Raw genomic sequence first — 14,761 nt, 5'->3', positions numbered from 1 at the left:
AGATTTTTGCTTAACTTGCTTAATTTATAAGACTTTTTCACTATTTTCATGGGTCTATTAACCTACAATATCATCATATAATAATTTTATACTCTCACACTGAACTATTAGAATCAAAATGTTATCCATTAATTTCATATTTATTATTTAGACATTTTAAGCTACACTTAGGACTGAGAGTCCTAAGAGTACTGACAAATACAGTGGATACTCTATCAAAAACTGTATAAACTACACACGTGTAGTTATTATGTCATGAGGCTTAAATAGTGTGTTCCATATTAGTTAATATACCAACCATTATGAGACAATATCAGGACAATATCATGAAAAATAAACTGAATATTGGAATTCAGATAATTAATAGGATGCTCCATCAAGATGTATATGAAATATGAAATGTATACCATGCAGAATGATGAGTATTAATAACAAGATAGCTTGCTAAAGCTAAAATATCAAGCATATGTAATGATATAAACAAGAATTACCAGTTTGATTTTTTTTTTATTACAGTAATTACTTGAACATATAAGACCTACAGTCTGCACATTTACACTTTCATGACATCTGAGCAGCCAGACCAAACATGCTAAGACTTCTTACCTCTTCAGTACAATCTGATATGCTACATAGTGCTAAAACTGAAGGTTTGAGGACGTCTAGCAGTTCCAATCTAGATATGGTTCAGGTTTCCTCATGTAGATTGAAGAATTTGCTACATTAATTTGCAACACACAGCAGCAGATTGTATTATTGGTTAATGAACATCTGAAAAAGTGTTCAAGTGCATGAATTCAGAGTAATACTAATCACAGCCATATCATACTGAAGATTGTACACAGAACTAGCTCACACAAGCAGCGGGACAGAATAGGCTGATGTGTAAATACCCTGTTACTCCCTAAGAAAGTAAACAAGAAATAAGATTTGACTGTTCTATAGTTAAACTGACCAGTCTGGCATAGTTAATAAGAAGGTTACTGCTTATATAGCACATAATGAGACGAAACTCCAGGAAAGTAAGGTGCATCGTGGATGATTTTGAGGACCAATGGCATCTCTTCAGCTTTTTCCCATCATCTTCAGTAGGAGCTAAAATATTAAATAACACAGTAATACATACGACAGCAGAATTTATTCAGGATTTATTAAAGAAATTCAACCATATGATCAGGTGAAGAGATTACCTGTGTGAGGTAGTAATTTTCATCCACAAGCTGCTCGATGATGCTGAAATGATCTGTGTCAGGTATATCTTCAAAAGTAACCTTAAGTCCGGCAGCTTGCAAAGACTATAAGAAGGTACAGATAGGGGGGTTTTACAAACACTTCTATAAAAAAACGCAAACGCAAACACTATACAAACATTACACTTTGCTGGTCCAGCTTTTAGTTGTACTGTTAGAGCAGGGGTTCCCAAACTACGGGTTGTGACCCCATGTGCGGCCATTTGATTTACAGAGAGAAACTGAACCCTCTCTTTTGTTTTATTCATTTGGTTTACAATTGAATATTACAAATATCACTCTATGAAGACGGATTTTGCGTGCTACTATTTTGCAATGTTACTGGGAGTCACGGTCAAACAAGCCACATTTAAATTAAGAACGTCACTATCCTGACACTATCTTGCACTAGTGTAGGAACTCAGAAATAAAAATTTTCTCCATCCATCTACCTCTGCTAGCTCCTCGACAACATCGACTGACCCTGACTCAGTGAAACATTTTGAAAACATTTAATGGATACGTATTTACAAGTCCTAAGTTGTAAATCTGCTATAATACAAGTCGAACTTGATGCCAACAGCATCGATGGGGATGCTTCTGCCACCATGACCGCTGGCAAAAATCATTGATAGCCAGAAAATCATCCTTGAGTTCCTGAACGTGAGCATGTAAGTAACATCTCTGTTTGACAAACAGGAAGAAAGCTATTGAAGAAAAACTATGAGAAGTTTGACCTTGTTGTGACCTTGATCCTGTTTGAATCAATTCCAAAAAGTAATCAGTTCATCTACTGGTGACCATGATAATTCCATACAAGCCCTATAAACATTCAGCCACTTGTACTTGAGATATTGCGCTAATGAGAATCTCAGACAGACTGAAGGACAGACGGCTTGACAACCCAAAAAAATAATGCCTCCACCATTCAGTGGCAGAGCTCTGCAGAAGGGCTTGGGGCCGCAGAAAATTCCTAATGTCCATTTGGGGTAATTTGTTCAAAATATTTGGGAACTCCTGGGTTAGAGAATACAGCTCAATGTACAATTTGTGCTAACCGTCCTCTATATCACATGCACTACAATGTCAGTGTCACTGATGTCTGAGAATGTTCCACTATCCAAATAATATCTGTCACGTTTGGCCAGTGGGTGTAGATACAAGTCAGTTACACCTTTGCAATGGTATAACTAACAGTTTATTATAGTTACTTATACAACTGAAGTCTCAATTCTGATATATAAGATCAGCTGCTCTGACAGTAGTGCTGAAAAATCACAGACAGATATTAATGCACTTTTTCTAATATAGATTGTATTACATTGTATTATAGATAGTATTACATAACTCAAGGATGGGTAACAATAAATGAATTTTTTTAAAGTGTTGTTATAGAAAAACCTATAACTATTGCTATGATGAAGCTTTCTATAAGAACTTCCATGTAGCTATAAACGGATTAAAAGTACAGTATGTTGTTCTTTACTTGTAGGCAAATCGCTCTGGTATAAGACATTCTGTTATAGGAAAATAATCAACTTGGTGTTAGTAATGGCCCTCCACCAATCATACCACACCGTCATTGATTGTTTTCCTATAACAGCATGGTCCGTCTCAAACTGCTATGTCTTACCTTGAAGTAATCCTCCGACTGCTTCCGGAACTCAGGGGAGTCATTTTGTGCTACAGCCACAACGATGTCGCAGCCCGATGAGGACGTTTTGAGCTGAGACACTAACCGACTGGGGCTGTTCCTAAGAGCCACCTCCCTACAAAGAGATTAATAAGTGTGATGAGATGTGCATACTGAGATAACACAGTGAGCAAATACATTTATGACTAATATACTGGAATAATAAAGATATGTTAGAATAATGAATACTGATAGTGAATGTGGTGTAGAAGAAGCATATGGATTCTCCTACTCTGTCATCTTCAGTGGCTCGTTCACATAGGTGGACAGAATGGGCAGCAGGTCGTAAATGCCACTAACAAGGAACGCTCCTAAAATAGACAGAGTGTATAAAATATGACGCTAATAGTGAATCCTCGAAATGACTGTGGAGTTTGCTAACAGGTTGCCTGATTAAATCAAAAGTATAAAAAATGAAAACAAGAAAGCTTTATTATTGGCTAAAGTCTCCAAACAGTTAAGTTACTTATTCTTATGTCACTAGTTATTAACTGGTGTTCTCATTCATCTTCAGTAACGACTTTACCCTGGTCAGGGTGGACCCGGAGTATATGTATTCCTGCATGGCAGGAACGCAGGAAGCCAGTGCATCCCAGAGTACCATGCACAAATATACACAGACCCACACACACACACACACACAGCAATTAAGCAATTAAGACTAGCCAATTCACCTACTGGTATGTTTTTGGGAGGTGGAAAGAAACTCATTACCCATTGGAAACCCACATGGACATAGGGAGAACATGCAAAACTCCATGTAGACAGTAATATGATCAAACCCTGGTGCTGTGTGACACCAACACTTCCTACTATACCACTGTGCTGCCCCTATTTTCTCTATTGAACCCATTTACTCATTTATCAATTTCTTTTTTCCCTTTTAAAATAATGAGTGGGGTGTGTCTTGAAAGTTTGGTAGTATCTGATACATCATTATCTAATCACTGTAGTCTGGAAATAGTACTACTATATTCAGCCATATGCTCTGAATGTTAGTCACAATGGATACATATGCTCAAATGGTTTGCTTGCACTGCTGACTTTGGTTCAAAACATCGGACAATGCCTCCTATCCCTTTCATGGATTATTTGTCAATTTGAGGAGAACCTTCAGTAACAGGCTGATCCAAATACAGCATAGCATGGATCACTATAAGTCATTCCTTCCGACTGTTTCCAGACTCTGCAAAACATCTTAGGAAAATCTGGAACAATTTTGAGACCTGGTTGTAATCACAGCCTTCATCATTACCCAACCTCCAACACACAAACACACCTTTGATTTGAGGTGTTACACTATACTCTGACCAATCAGTAGAGAGAACCATGGCTGCCAGGTGTGCGCCTGCAGAATGACCACACAGGTACAGCCCACTGTTGAGAGACCGAGAGCAATGCATTAATGAGAAGCCAGGGAGTATATAAGCAGAGCAATATTATAAACCATGTCCAGGGGCTCAGAAAGGCTGGTGCACTGACCGGATGTGTGAATACTGCTGAATCACAGCCACCAAACTCCTGCGCACCTGAGATACCATCAGATCCATATTACCTGTAAGGAGAATGGAAAGGAGGAGGGAATTGGAAAATCTAAGGGTGGCGAAATAACAAATGTGCTCTACCACAAACATGCGCTCAATATTTATTTCTGCAGGAACCCTACAAGCCAATGGTACCTTTCGGGGCAATGCTGTACTCAACAGCGACCACCACAACACCCTTCTGGGCCAATGGTACAGCCATGAAACCTGACTCCTCCTTGCTGTAAGATAAGAAGATGTGCTCTTATATAAGGGACCTTTCAGAATTAGATACAACACCTAAAAAACATGCTCAAGGCCTGATGTTTTATCTTCCTTGAATAAGAATGTCTTCTTATTCTTTTACTGTGTAATCCCAATCCCAATCTCAACGGGTACTTATCACAATTACTGAGCCAATTTAGAAAATAAATCAACAGAAAATAAATGAACAGAAAACAGTTTTTTCTTTCACACTGTACATTATAAACCCATATTCCTTTAGAGGAAATTTCTAAATCAAAAGACATAATTATTAGCTGTTAATCCTATAACCTTTTTAACAATTAGATTCTTAATCACATAATTAGATTTTATATAAATAAAAAAAACATAGGTAAATGAGCAAATCACTATATGCAACCAGACAAACCTTTTGAATGTGGAGTTTGGCACTTAAGGCACTATATCTACTACTAGCCAATCGTTAACTTTATCCAAGCTCAGCAAAAACATGTTATTTTTAATTCATTGAGGAAGCCAAAAATCATGATCATGATTAAAATATGACCAAATGTGCAACCTTAAAATTATTATTATTGTCATTGTTGGCTATTCCCTGTGGCCAAACACTGCCATTGCCCTGAACACATTGTGCATTGTCGGTTACTTATCTTAATTTTTCATGTGTTAGTATCAGTCTGTCTGGTTTACCTGTAAAAACTATGCATAATATGTAAAATAAGATGTGATTATTTAAACCTCATACCTCAGGAACTGCCAGTAACCACCATGGAGGTAGATAACTAGAGGCACATCTGAAACATGGAAAAGCTATGATGCTGATGAGCCAATTAACAAAGTTACTCAGTGTCAAGGAAAAATATAATACAACTTGGTTCTATGACATGTAATATATGCAGACATAAAGGTAGAGATGAACAGAAGTTTGTGATTCTGCTGCTAAAGTTCCCTTTCTGGGATAGGTAATGAGCCTTGAGGAAATCTGATGCATTAGGGATCAAGAGGCCCAGGACTCCACTATGTCTCTCTTTGCATTGCCTTACCTGGGGAGGAACTGATAGGCATGTACACATCCAGTTTCTCTTCATCTCCCTCTCCATACGGAACATCCAGAATGTTCTGAGCAACAGCCCGAGCCTTCTCTGTACCTAAACACACACCAGCATATACAGTAACACATTCAGCTTTCCTAGTAGTTTTTGTAACTAAAAACCTGTGCAAAAATATTTATAATATAGCATATGTATATTTTCATTACAAAGCATGTCAGCACCTGGATGCATTCACCCATTTTCAGAAAAGATGTCATAGTTTTGTAGGTCACCAAAACCCATTACTAAATCCTGTTGTGACCCGGGCAAACCTGTCACATGGTAAAATTTTACATTTAAACAAAGCTTTGTTGTAGTCTCTTCACCCAACTGATCTCTGTTCACACTTACACTGGTGTTTAGGTCATTCAAATATTTTCAAACTGTGCTCTGTACACAGTGTGTAAGTGTTTTCTCTCTTTTGATGACATAGATGCATCGAGGACATTTTACCAGCCGGTATCTGATTACAATGGAGCCGCTGAGGTGACATGGTGGTTATTTTTTAATAAGGTGTGTCCATTAATTAATATATTGAAGCCACAAGGTAAGCTTCTTGTGGCCACAACTTAAATTTCTCCTGGTCACAAATGAATATATTATGGCCATGAGTTAAGTTTCTTAAGATCTATTTCATGGCCATGTAATAGCACCTACTTAACTCATGGTAAGCATTGTATTTTAAATGAGTCAGACAGAGACATCAATTCAATTAGACCACTGTTGCCTCTGTAACCTAAGCATCTAGATGATTTATAATATTACATGTTGTGGAATGACACATAATGACATAATGGAGTCAAAACCCAGATTGTTCAGCATTTTTGGCTGGTTGCCGGAACTCCACCCACAGCCATATCTGAAGGGTTTTCCCAGGCTGCCACACATTTTTAGTTTAGTGCAGAATTTAGCTAGTATTAGTTGGGCATCTGGATGAAGAAGCATGGCTAAAATCAATCTAGGGAAGCCACAGCATGAATCATTACAAAACTGGAGTGGCCTTCATCCTGTACTTGAGCATAAGATTAAGCAGTGATGTATTCGCTCCGTGATCAAGAATTTAAAAAATGATCCACCAACCTGATTTCAGCGCAGCCACGTGGGCATTTATCACGTCATCGGCGGACATCCTGTGGGACCACTGGCTGGGTGAATACTGCTTCTCCAACTCCTGTCAAACAGCACCACAGCCTGCTGTCAGCCATTGAAACCTCAGGGGTTGTTTTGTTCCCACAGGCATTCCTGCAAACCCCGCCTCCTGCGCTAGGATTGGCTAGTGGCAGAGGCGAGCTACAGAGACTCCGCCCACTTCTTATTTATTCCAGTGTACCAAATATAACCTGCGCGCTGGGCATAATGTTACAGGTTCGGGGTTTTTTCTTTTCTATGGCGTTTAAATATCATCAGTAATAAAGAGAAAGAGGATGGCTGACATATGCGTGCAGAACAGTACTCATCTTGGGATTTTTTTAAGGTCTGCGAGAAATGGTGTTGGCTGAGAGTGACCAATCATAGCAGTGAAGACATGCGCATGCGCACTTCATTTACACGCTTCTAAGTTTTTTTTTTTTTTTCTAATGTGCTGGGGAACTTTTTACATTTACGTTACATTACATTTTGAGAGGTAGATGCCCTTACTCAGGGAGACTTATAGTAGTGTTCTGAATTCTCTATCAAATCACCCACCTGCTTATAGTTTTCTGAACATAAGTTATCATAAGATTATCAAGATATGCTACCTATTGTTTTCTACTGCTAGCATTCTCTGGTAAGGTCACTGTAACCAAGCAGACAAAACTGAACAAAATACTTGCGGTATTATTTTAGGGAGACCTGTAAATGAACACAACGATAGCTGAGGTAGGACAAATTGTGAAAACAGTGGCAGCATGTCTGCACGCTCACTGATTCACGCTCGTGAATGCCTGTGCGCGCGCAGTTCATGTGAGGCGTGAAAGCTGACAGCAGTGTAATCTAGCTCTGTGGCAGCTGTCACACCTTGATTGTGCGCGCGCAGGTCACGGCACCTTGCCTGCACGCTCACGTGACACGTCACTGCTTCTGCCTGCGCGTGAATGCCTGTGCGCGCGCAGGTCACGGCCCCTTGTCTACACGCTCATTTGACACGTCACTTTTTGAACACGGAACGAATTTAAAGTGTTGGGGGAAAAAACTGCAGCTAGTTTCAGGTACCGAACAGGTTGTGTTTGAGTTTGTAAAGTAGGCAAGTTTACAAAAGGGGTGTAATCATGTGCAACCGTGTACACATTTGACCAATCAGTGACGTGTTTTTGTGTTTGATAAACTGTTTAACACTAGCAACAGTAACTTACTGTGTGCTGTAGCCTATAAGAAAGGAGGAATACATTGAATAATTTATTATTTGTACATCTATTTCACACAATTTGTACCTGAACCTTATAGCCAAGGTACAAAGTGTCATTCACTTGTGTCTTGCTTGAAATGAGACCCAATGAAATGTTTGTTAGTATAAGCAATTTAGGTTCCAGCTATGAAATTCAAAAGTTGCTTCACTGTACATTACCAATTGTAGAGCTGGACACTGAACATTCAGTGAAAGAGTGAACTTTGTTACAGCTGAATAACTACCTTGCAACTGGTAACATAGTTGGTCAGTTTGCAAAGCTTAAGCTTGACTGAATGCATGCACAACAACTTTTTTAAATTTCAAACCAAGATTTAAAAAAGTTCAATGAATACTTACATTTTTATTCATTTGTTTCCAGTGAGACTTTGGTGCAATGTTTGGATAGCTCTTTTACAGCCTTAACTGTAGACCTTTGAGCCTTCCTGACATGAATGAAGAAGTCACAGAGCCAATGAAAAGCTTTGTTTCTCCACACAGGCTAAAACAAAGTTAAACATAAGCTTCAGTAAGTAGCGGCGACTTTGAAAAAGCTCAAAAACATGATTAACCATGATTACTTCTTAATTCTAAACTTCATTACCAAAGTTTATAGTTTAAAACTGCACATTATTTGAGACATAAACCTATAAATTATAATTAATTAATAAATTATAATTGAATCCCGCCTCCACTCTGTGTGGGTGGAGTTTGCCTGTTCTCCCTGTGCTTTGGGGGTTTTGGGGGTTTTCTTCGTGTACTCCAGTTTCCTCCCCCAGTCCAAAGACATGCCTTGTAGACTGATTGGCGTTTCCAAATTGTCCATAGTTTGTGAATGAGTGTGTGTTTGTGCCCTGCAGTGGGTTAGCACCCTTTCCATGGTGTCCTCCACCTTGTGCCCTGAGTCCCCTGGGATAGGTTCCAGGCTCCCCGCGACCCTGTGTAGGATAAGTGGTACAGAAAATGGATGGATGGATTAAACATCTTTTGCCCAGTGTATTATACTCTGTGATTTTTTTTGTACTATATAAAATATACAGTAGACTGGCGTTTTTTGTGTAAATGTTTTACTTTAATTAAACAACCTTTTTGCATGTTAGTTTTTACTGTTATTATATAGATTGATAACCATAATTTAAAAAAATTGTAATCTAATAATAATTGTTTGCTAATAAGGCGTACATAATATGTAAGGAATAAAACACAATGGCGTGTAGCGTTTTAGGAAAATAATAAATGACTTGGTGCTGTGATGCCACCACGATATTGACTATTTTCCAATAACAGCATAATCCAAACTGTTTAATCCTCTTATACCACAACAATTTGTCAACTCTACTAATTTTATGTTTTGTTTTTTTTTTAAACGAATGACATGCCTTTTTTCTGTTCACATTTACATTGTGTAATGCCAGTGAAACAAGTTAGTTCCTGTTATCATTTATGTTAGAGTAGCTATAAAGTCATTCCCTCACTGGCCTCTGTTTCTCTCTCTCTATGTTAATAAGATAAAAAATACAACATGTCACTGCAAAGTGCAAAGTCCTCTGTCCTGAAGGATTTCCAGTGTTGGAAAACCTAAATTAGCAGGTTTATTTCTGACTGTTACAATGTGCTGACACTGGAGACTCTGGCCAAACAGAATCAAGAAATAAACAGATCTGTGGTATAAAATGTATAATAATAAAATGTATCACTAAATATTATTGTCATTCATTCTGCACTTTGGCATTTGTGAGGACTTTTTGGACTTTTAATTCCAGTATTTACTAATTTAAGTAGATGACTATATTATGGCCAGCACAGCAGGGCAGCAGGTAGCTTTGCTGTCTGGTTCCTGAACTTAGGTAACTTCTCTCTGTTTCCTCTGGGTTCTCCGGTTTCCTTCCATCTCCCAAAAAAAAAAAATGTCAGTAGGTGGACTGGCTACGCTAAATTGCCCCGAGTGTAAATAAAGCATGTGAATGTGTGTGCATGGTGCTCTGCAATGGACTGGTGTCCTATTAAGAATGTGTAATCCTGCCTCACTCCCATAAACTGGGATAAGCTCTGGATTAACTGTGACCCTTACCAGGATGAAGTGGTTACTTAAGATGAACAAATGATGAATGAATTTAATACTATTGACCTAATAGGAAATGTGTTCTTATGCCCTTGGATATTTATTTGTTATTTGCATGATATCAGAAGTGTACACTGATACAATAAATACACTGTGTAGTCCAAAAGTATGTGGACACCTGTCCATCACACCATCCCATTCCTGATTTAGTTCCCCTTTTCTGTTATAATAAGCTCCACTCTTCTGGGAAGGCTTTCCACTAGATTTTGGAGCGTGGCTGTGGGGATTTGTGATCATTCAGCTATAAGAGCATTAGTGAAGTCAGGCACTGATGTTGGGTGAGGAGGCCTGGGGTGCATCTGGGGTTCATCTCACAATCTTAAAGGTGTTCAGTGGGGTTGAGATCAGGGCTGTGTGCAGGATACACGTGTTCTTCCACTCCACCCTTGGCACATCATGTCTTCCTGGAGCTCGCTTTGTGCACAGAGCTGGTCTGGAGGCGGGGTTTAACGTGGCCCCGCCCTCTTGTACATCACGGTCAGAAACTGGCGGGTGATTTCGAATCAGTTGTTCACGGAAACCGGGCTGTGCGGGGTTTATCCTGTGTCTTTCACGCAAAAGAAAAAAAAAATTGACAATGGACTGTTTAAACGTACCGAGGATTATGCCAAATTCTCCAAGAAAAACACGGGGACAGATTCAGGTGAATGTTTAACTTCATAGTTTTGTCTAAAGTACGAATCCGAATGAGCTAGCAAGCTAATTAAAACTAACTAATAGCTATTTAATATAAATAAATAAGCGGATAACACTATGTGCATTTTTATGGTTGTTTTTTCCCCTGAAATTCTCTTTTCTTGACATTTTGGTGTACTTTACATTGCTGTGTAAACAGTATGGGATTTTTTGGACCTAAACTAACGGTAGCTAACCAGACTTTTGTTTTGTTGCAGGTTATTTTTGGACCAATGTTCTCAGGGAAAAGGTGAGTTTTCATTATGACCTCTTTTTTAAAATTGCACTGGTATTCGTATCTCTAAAATATGTGCTCATCTGAATGCAGTTTAGCAGACTTTAGCTAGCCAAGAGTTTGAGCGGGTTTTTAGGAGGAAATGACAACAAAAGAAGCGCGCAAATCCAGCAGCACATCAGTGTGCTCCAGGGGTGCCAACACTTTTTATTCCAGACACCTTTAACTCTTCCACACCTTTCTCACACCCCTCAATACAGATTTATCACCTGAATATTATAGAAGTGTGTACAGTAATGTTTTGTCTACTATTAGAGCCATGTAGCTTTGTATTCCTGAAGTCCAGCTTGACATTATTTATAACTTGTTACTGAGGTTTGGATTAAACACCAGTCAAAACAGCTAATAATTAAAAATGCAGTGATGAATATAATAACTGATAATGCTGGATTGTGGTTTCCACCACTGTAACTTAAAAAAAAAAAAACCACTGCTTCACATATCTCGCTGTGGTTGCTTTTACCAACCAAATCTAATTTTTTTCACTGCTCCTGACACAGACCTGTAGTGTAAACAGCTTGGATCAGATTTTCTGATCTGCGCCACATTCATAAGAGGGTCTAAATCCAAAAAACATCTGATATCTGGCCACATCTAAATACTAACATCTATTTTTTTTATCAGTGAGGTCTGAAGTTACGGTCGTTGTCGTGTTATGATATGTTAGGCCAGGATTCGTCATTTGGTGTTCAAATGATGTGGGAATAATGGAAGGTGGTCAGTGGAGTCCATATGAAATAAATTGTCTTAACAGTCTGTAAGAGGAAACAATCATATAAATAAATAAATAAAAAATCAGAAACCAGGCGATGTATGAGGAACATTTCCTAGTCCATTACAGAGCAAGGACACAGTCAGGCCTGGCTGTAATGCCAACATAAAAAAATTAATACAGGGGCTAGAGACCACAATAATCACAGTGGAAACAACAGAATCATTTGTTTTTCTACAATCATGGTGATACTTCTGGTAAAATGTTGCTGTTTTCAGCCTGGGACAGGGAAATGATCTAAACACAGGAATCAGATATAGGTCTTATTTATCTATATGTAAACAGACGGCACAAAAAAATCAGATCCGTGCCAAAATATCGCACCTGTTCGTCAAGGTCCACAATGTCCACAATTCAGCCTTTGAGACCCACTCATATACCCCACTGTAGATGTTAATACAACCCCTAATTTATTTGTAAATTATATAATATAATATAATGTGTTTCTGACTTATCTCTTTCTTTATTCTGCAAATCTTCATAGTACCGAGCTGATGAGGAGAGTGCGGCGCTTTCAGATTGCCCAATACAACTGCTTACTGATCAAATATGCCAAAGACATGCGTTACTCCGACACGGGCATGGCCACACATGACAAGTAAGAGCTTTCCCATTTTATGCATGCGTAGGTATATATTTTTAATAATTTATGAAATGAGATTTGAATAATGTTTGATATGTTGATATCATAATGCATTAGATTTTAAGATGTATATCAAGTTTAATGGTCTGTTCTGACAGAAATACAATGGAGGCCGTGCCAGCTAACTGCCTGCGAGATGTCTGGTCTCGTGCACTAGAGGCCTGCGTCATCGGCATTGATGAAGGCCAATTTGTAAGTATTAACTCCTTTCCTGAATAATGTGGGTGCAAATAAACAGATTCAAGCTGCATAGCATTAGTTTACACGAGGATCAGTAGCATTTACCTGTATAGGCCTGGTGGTCGCTGAGGTCAAAATTTTCCAGTCAAATCCCAGGAACTGACAGTCGCTGCAGTCAAATAAACATTCATTAAACCATTACTGTAAAGCTTTAGTTGTGGAGGGAAGTGGCATTAAAGCGTTTATTAATCCTATTGTAATTTGCATTAGATGTTACAGTGCCCACGAAATGGCACGAGACTTTGACTTGATTCCGTATGTTGATGTATTTCCTTTTGAAACAGGAAGTCAGAGTAGGTGTGTGACTGATTTCCATAACAGCCAATCGCTTTCAAGATATACCACACCTTGCGTCAAACCTACACTGGCTAAAAACAGGATAAATAATGCAGCTAAGAGTATAGAGTTTTTCAGCTGTGTTGAGTTTCTCACTGCCAATTTGTCCGTTGTGACTTTGTACAGTCGCTCCCTGATGGGGAGAGGGAAATTAACATGAGGCAGTGAAATAAAACGATTAAGAAATGAGCTTACTCAATCTTGAAATTATAAACAAGAATATCTACAAACCACATCTGTGTGCAGTCATGTGGTGTTTTTTTCTTTTTTTCTTTTAAATTCTCTATCTATCTGAGCTCAGGTCTATAGTACACTGACTTTATTCTCTTCATTTCATTCTAGTTCCCAGACACTGTTGAATTCTGTGAGGCCATGGCAAACATGGGGAAGACGATTATTGTCGCAGCACTCGATGGCACGTTTCAGAGGAAGGTGAGGTTTTATGGTCTTTCTACCTTCTGTAATATCCGTGTGGTTGATATGGTAAAAAACAAAGTACCTAGAACTAGGTGTGCCACAACCGTCACTTATATTTACTTCTCTCTTCTGTTGACTTTATAGTTTTTAGAAATTCTTTCCCATACGTTCTAACTTCATTGTCTTTTAGTTTCCTAATGTTACTGGTAACATTTTTTTCCCTTTTTTTTCCTCCATAGCCCTTTGGCAGCATACTGAACCTGGTCCCTTTGGCTGAGAGTGTGGTGAAGCTGAATGCAGTCTGTATGCAGTGCTTTAAAGAGGCGTCCTATACTAAGAGACTTGGAGCAGAGCAAGAAGTGAGACATGGGCTGGATGAAATGATTTGTGTAACTTGTGTGTGTTCTTGGAATGAATCACGGTGCCATGTTATACAAAAAAAACAAATAATTACTTTTGTATACATTGTAACAGATACCCAGGAAGATGTTAATGCTCATTGCTCAGCTATTAAGATGCATTACATGCAAGCAAATGTTCACAGAAAAAGGGCTAGCCTAGAGTTCTCTGTAAATCTCCTATATCTCTATGACAATTCCCTTGTCATTTTCTAAGCTGTAAAAGTGTTTAACCCTGAATCACCCTGACTGGATTGGGCTTCATTCATTCTCTCTCTCTGGATGTTTCAGGTGGAGGTGATTGGAGGAGCTGATAAATACCAAGCAGTGTGCAGGGTGTGTTATGGAGGCCTGGTGGCGAATAAAGAGAACTGTGCTCCCCAGAGGGATGAGACACCCCCTCACATTCTGAAGGGGAAGCAGGTGGACTACTGTGCGTCACGCAAGCTTTTCGCTTCCCTTCATTTATGAACACGTTCTGTACACTAGAGTATTAACTAATTTAAACAGTGAACCAGTTGCTGCAACAGCCACAATACCTTGTAAATTGAGCACTCACTGCAAAATTCTAAGATATAGGAGTGTGTGAGATATAGTGCTGAGTGCTATAGAGGAATTATATATTAATTTTAAAATGTTTGTCTGTCTGTCACTTTATATTCTGTAACTGTGTGTTTTAATAAAATGTCAATTTGGATTTGACACTAAATTTTGTCCAG

The 14,761-nt window shown here is 38.6% G+C and overlaps 2 protein-coding genes across 2 annotated transcripts; one reads left to right on the top strand and one right to left on the bottom strand.

Annotated features, from left to right (window-relative positions):
• Positions 1-487: 487 nt before the first annotated feature.
• On the bottom strand, positions 488-8,649 carry afmid (arylformamidase). The gene is made up of 11 exons (XM_026930357.3): positions 8,505-8,649; positions 6,860-6,950; positions 5,732-5,836; positions 5,434-5,482; positions 4,602-4,687; positions 4,405-4,477; positions 4,202-4,299; positions 3,155-3,233; positions 2,863-2,998; positions 1,191-1,295; positions 488-1,095 (listed from the first exon to the last, which is right to left on the bottom strand). The coding sequence occupies exons 1-11, from the start codon at positions 8,514-8,516 to the stop codon at positions 1,066-1,068; spliced, it is 864 nt and encodes a 287-aa protein (XP_026786158.1). The 5' UTR covers positions 8,517-8,649; the 3' UTR covers positions 488-1,065.
• Positions 8,650-10,693: 2,044 nt separating this feature from the next.
• Positions 10,694-14,751, top strand: tk1 (thymidine kinase 1, soluble). The gene is made up of 7 exons (XM_026930690.3): positions 10,694-10,909; positions 11,160-11,191; positions 12,493-12,606; positions 12,750-12,843; positions 13,570-13,659; positions 13,884-14,003; positions 14,334-14,751. The coding sequence occupies exons 1-7, from the start codon at positions 10,844-10,846 to the stop codon at positions 14,511-14,513; spliced, it is 696 nt and encodes a 231-aa protein (XP_026786491.1). The 5' UTR covers positions 10,694-10,843; the 3' UTR covers positions 14,514-14,751.
• The last annotated feature ends 10 nt before the right edge of the window (positions 14,752-14,761 follow it).

Source organism: Pangasianodon hypophthalmus, chromosome 11 (genome assembly GCF_027358585.1).
Source record: "Pangasianodon hypophthalmus isolate fPanHyp1 chromosome 11, fPanHyp1.pri, whole genome shotgun sequence".
Classification (NCBI taxonomy): Eukaryota; Metazoa; Chordata; class Actinopteri; order Siluriformes; family Pangasiidae; genus Pangasianodon; species Pangasianodon hypophthalmus.
The sequence above is the reverse complement of the archived record's forward strand: the minus strand, read 5'-3'. Positions and strand labels throughout refer to the sequence as shown.

Excerpts from the sequence above, each read along its gene's own strand:
- tk1 (XM_026930690.3), top strand. The coding sequence starts at position 10,844 with ATGGACTGTTTAAACGTACCGAGGATTATGCCAAATTCTCCAAGAAAA. Across the intron at positions 12,844-13,569 it reads GCATTGATGAAGGCCAATTT|TTCCCAGACACTGTTGAATT; the intron begins GTAAGTATTAAC and ends ATTTCATTCTAG. Across the intron at positions 13,660-13,883 it reads ATGGCACGTTTCAGAGGAAG|CCCTTTGGCAGCATACTGAA; the intron begins GTGAGGTTTTAT and ends TTTCCTCCATAG.
- afmid (XM_026930357.3), bottom strand. Across the intron at positions 4,300-4,404 it reads CAGCAGTATTCACACATCCG|TGGGCTGTACCTGTGTGGTC; the intron begins GTCAGTGCACCA and ends GTCTCTCAACAG. Across the intron at positions 1,096-1,190 it reads AAAATTACTACCTCACACAG|CTCCTACTGAAGATGATGGG; the intron begins GTAATCTCTTCA and ends TTAATATTTTAG.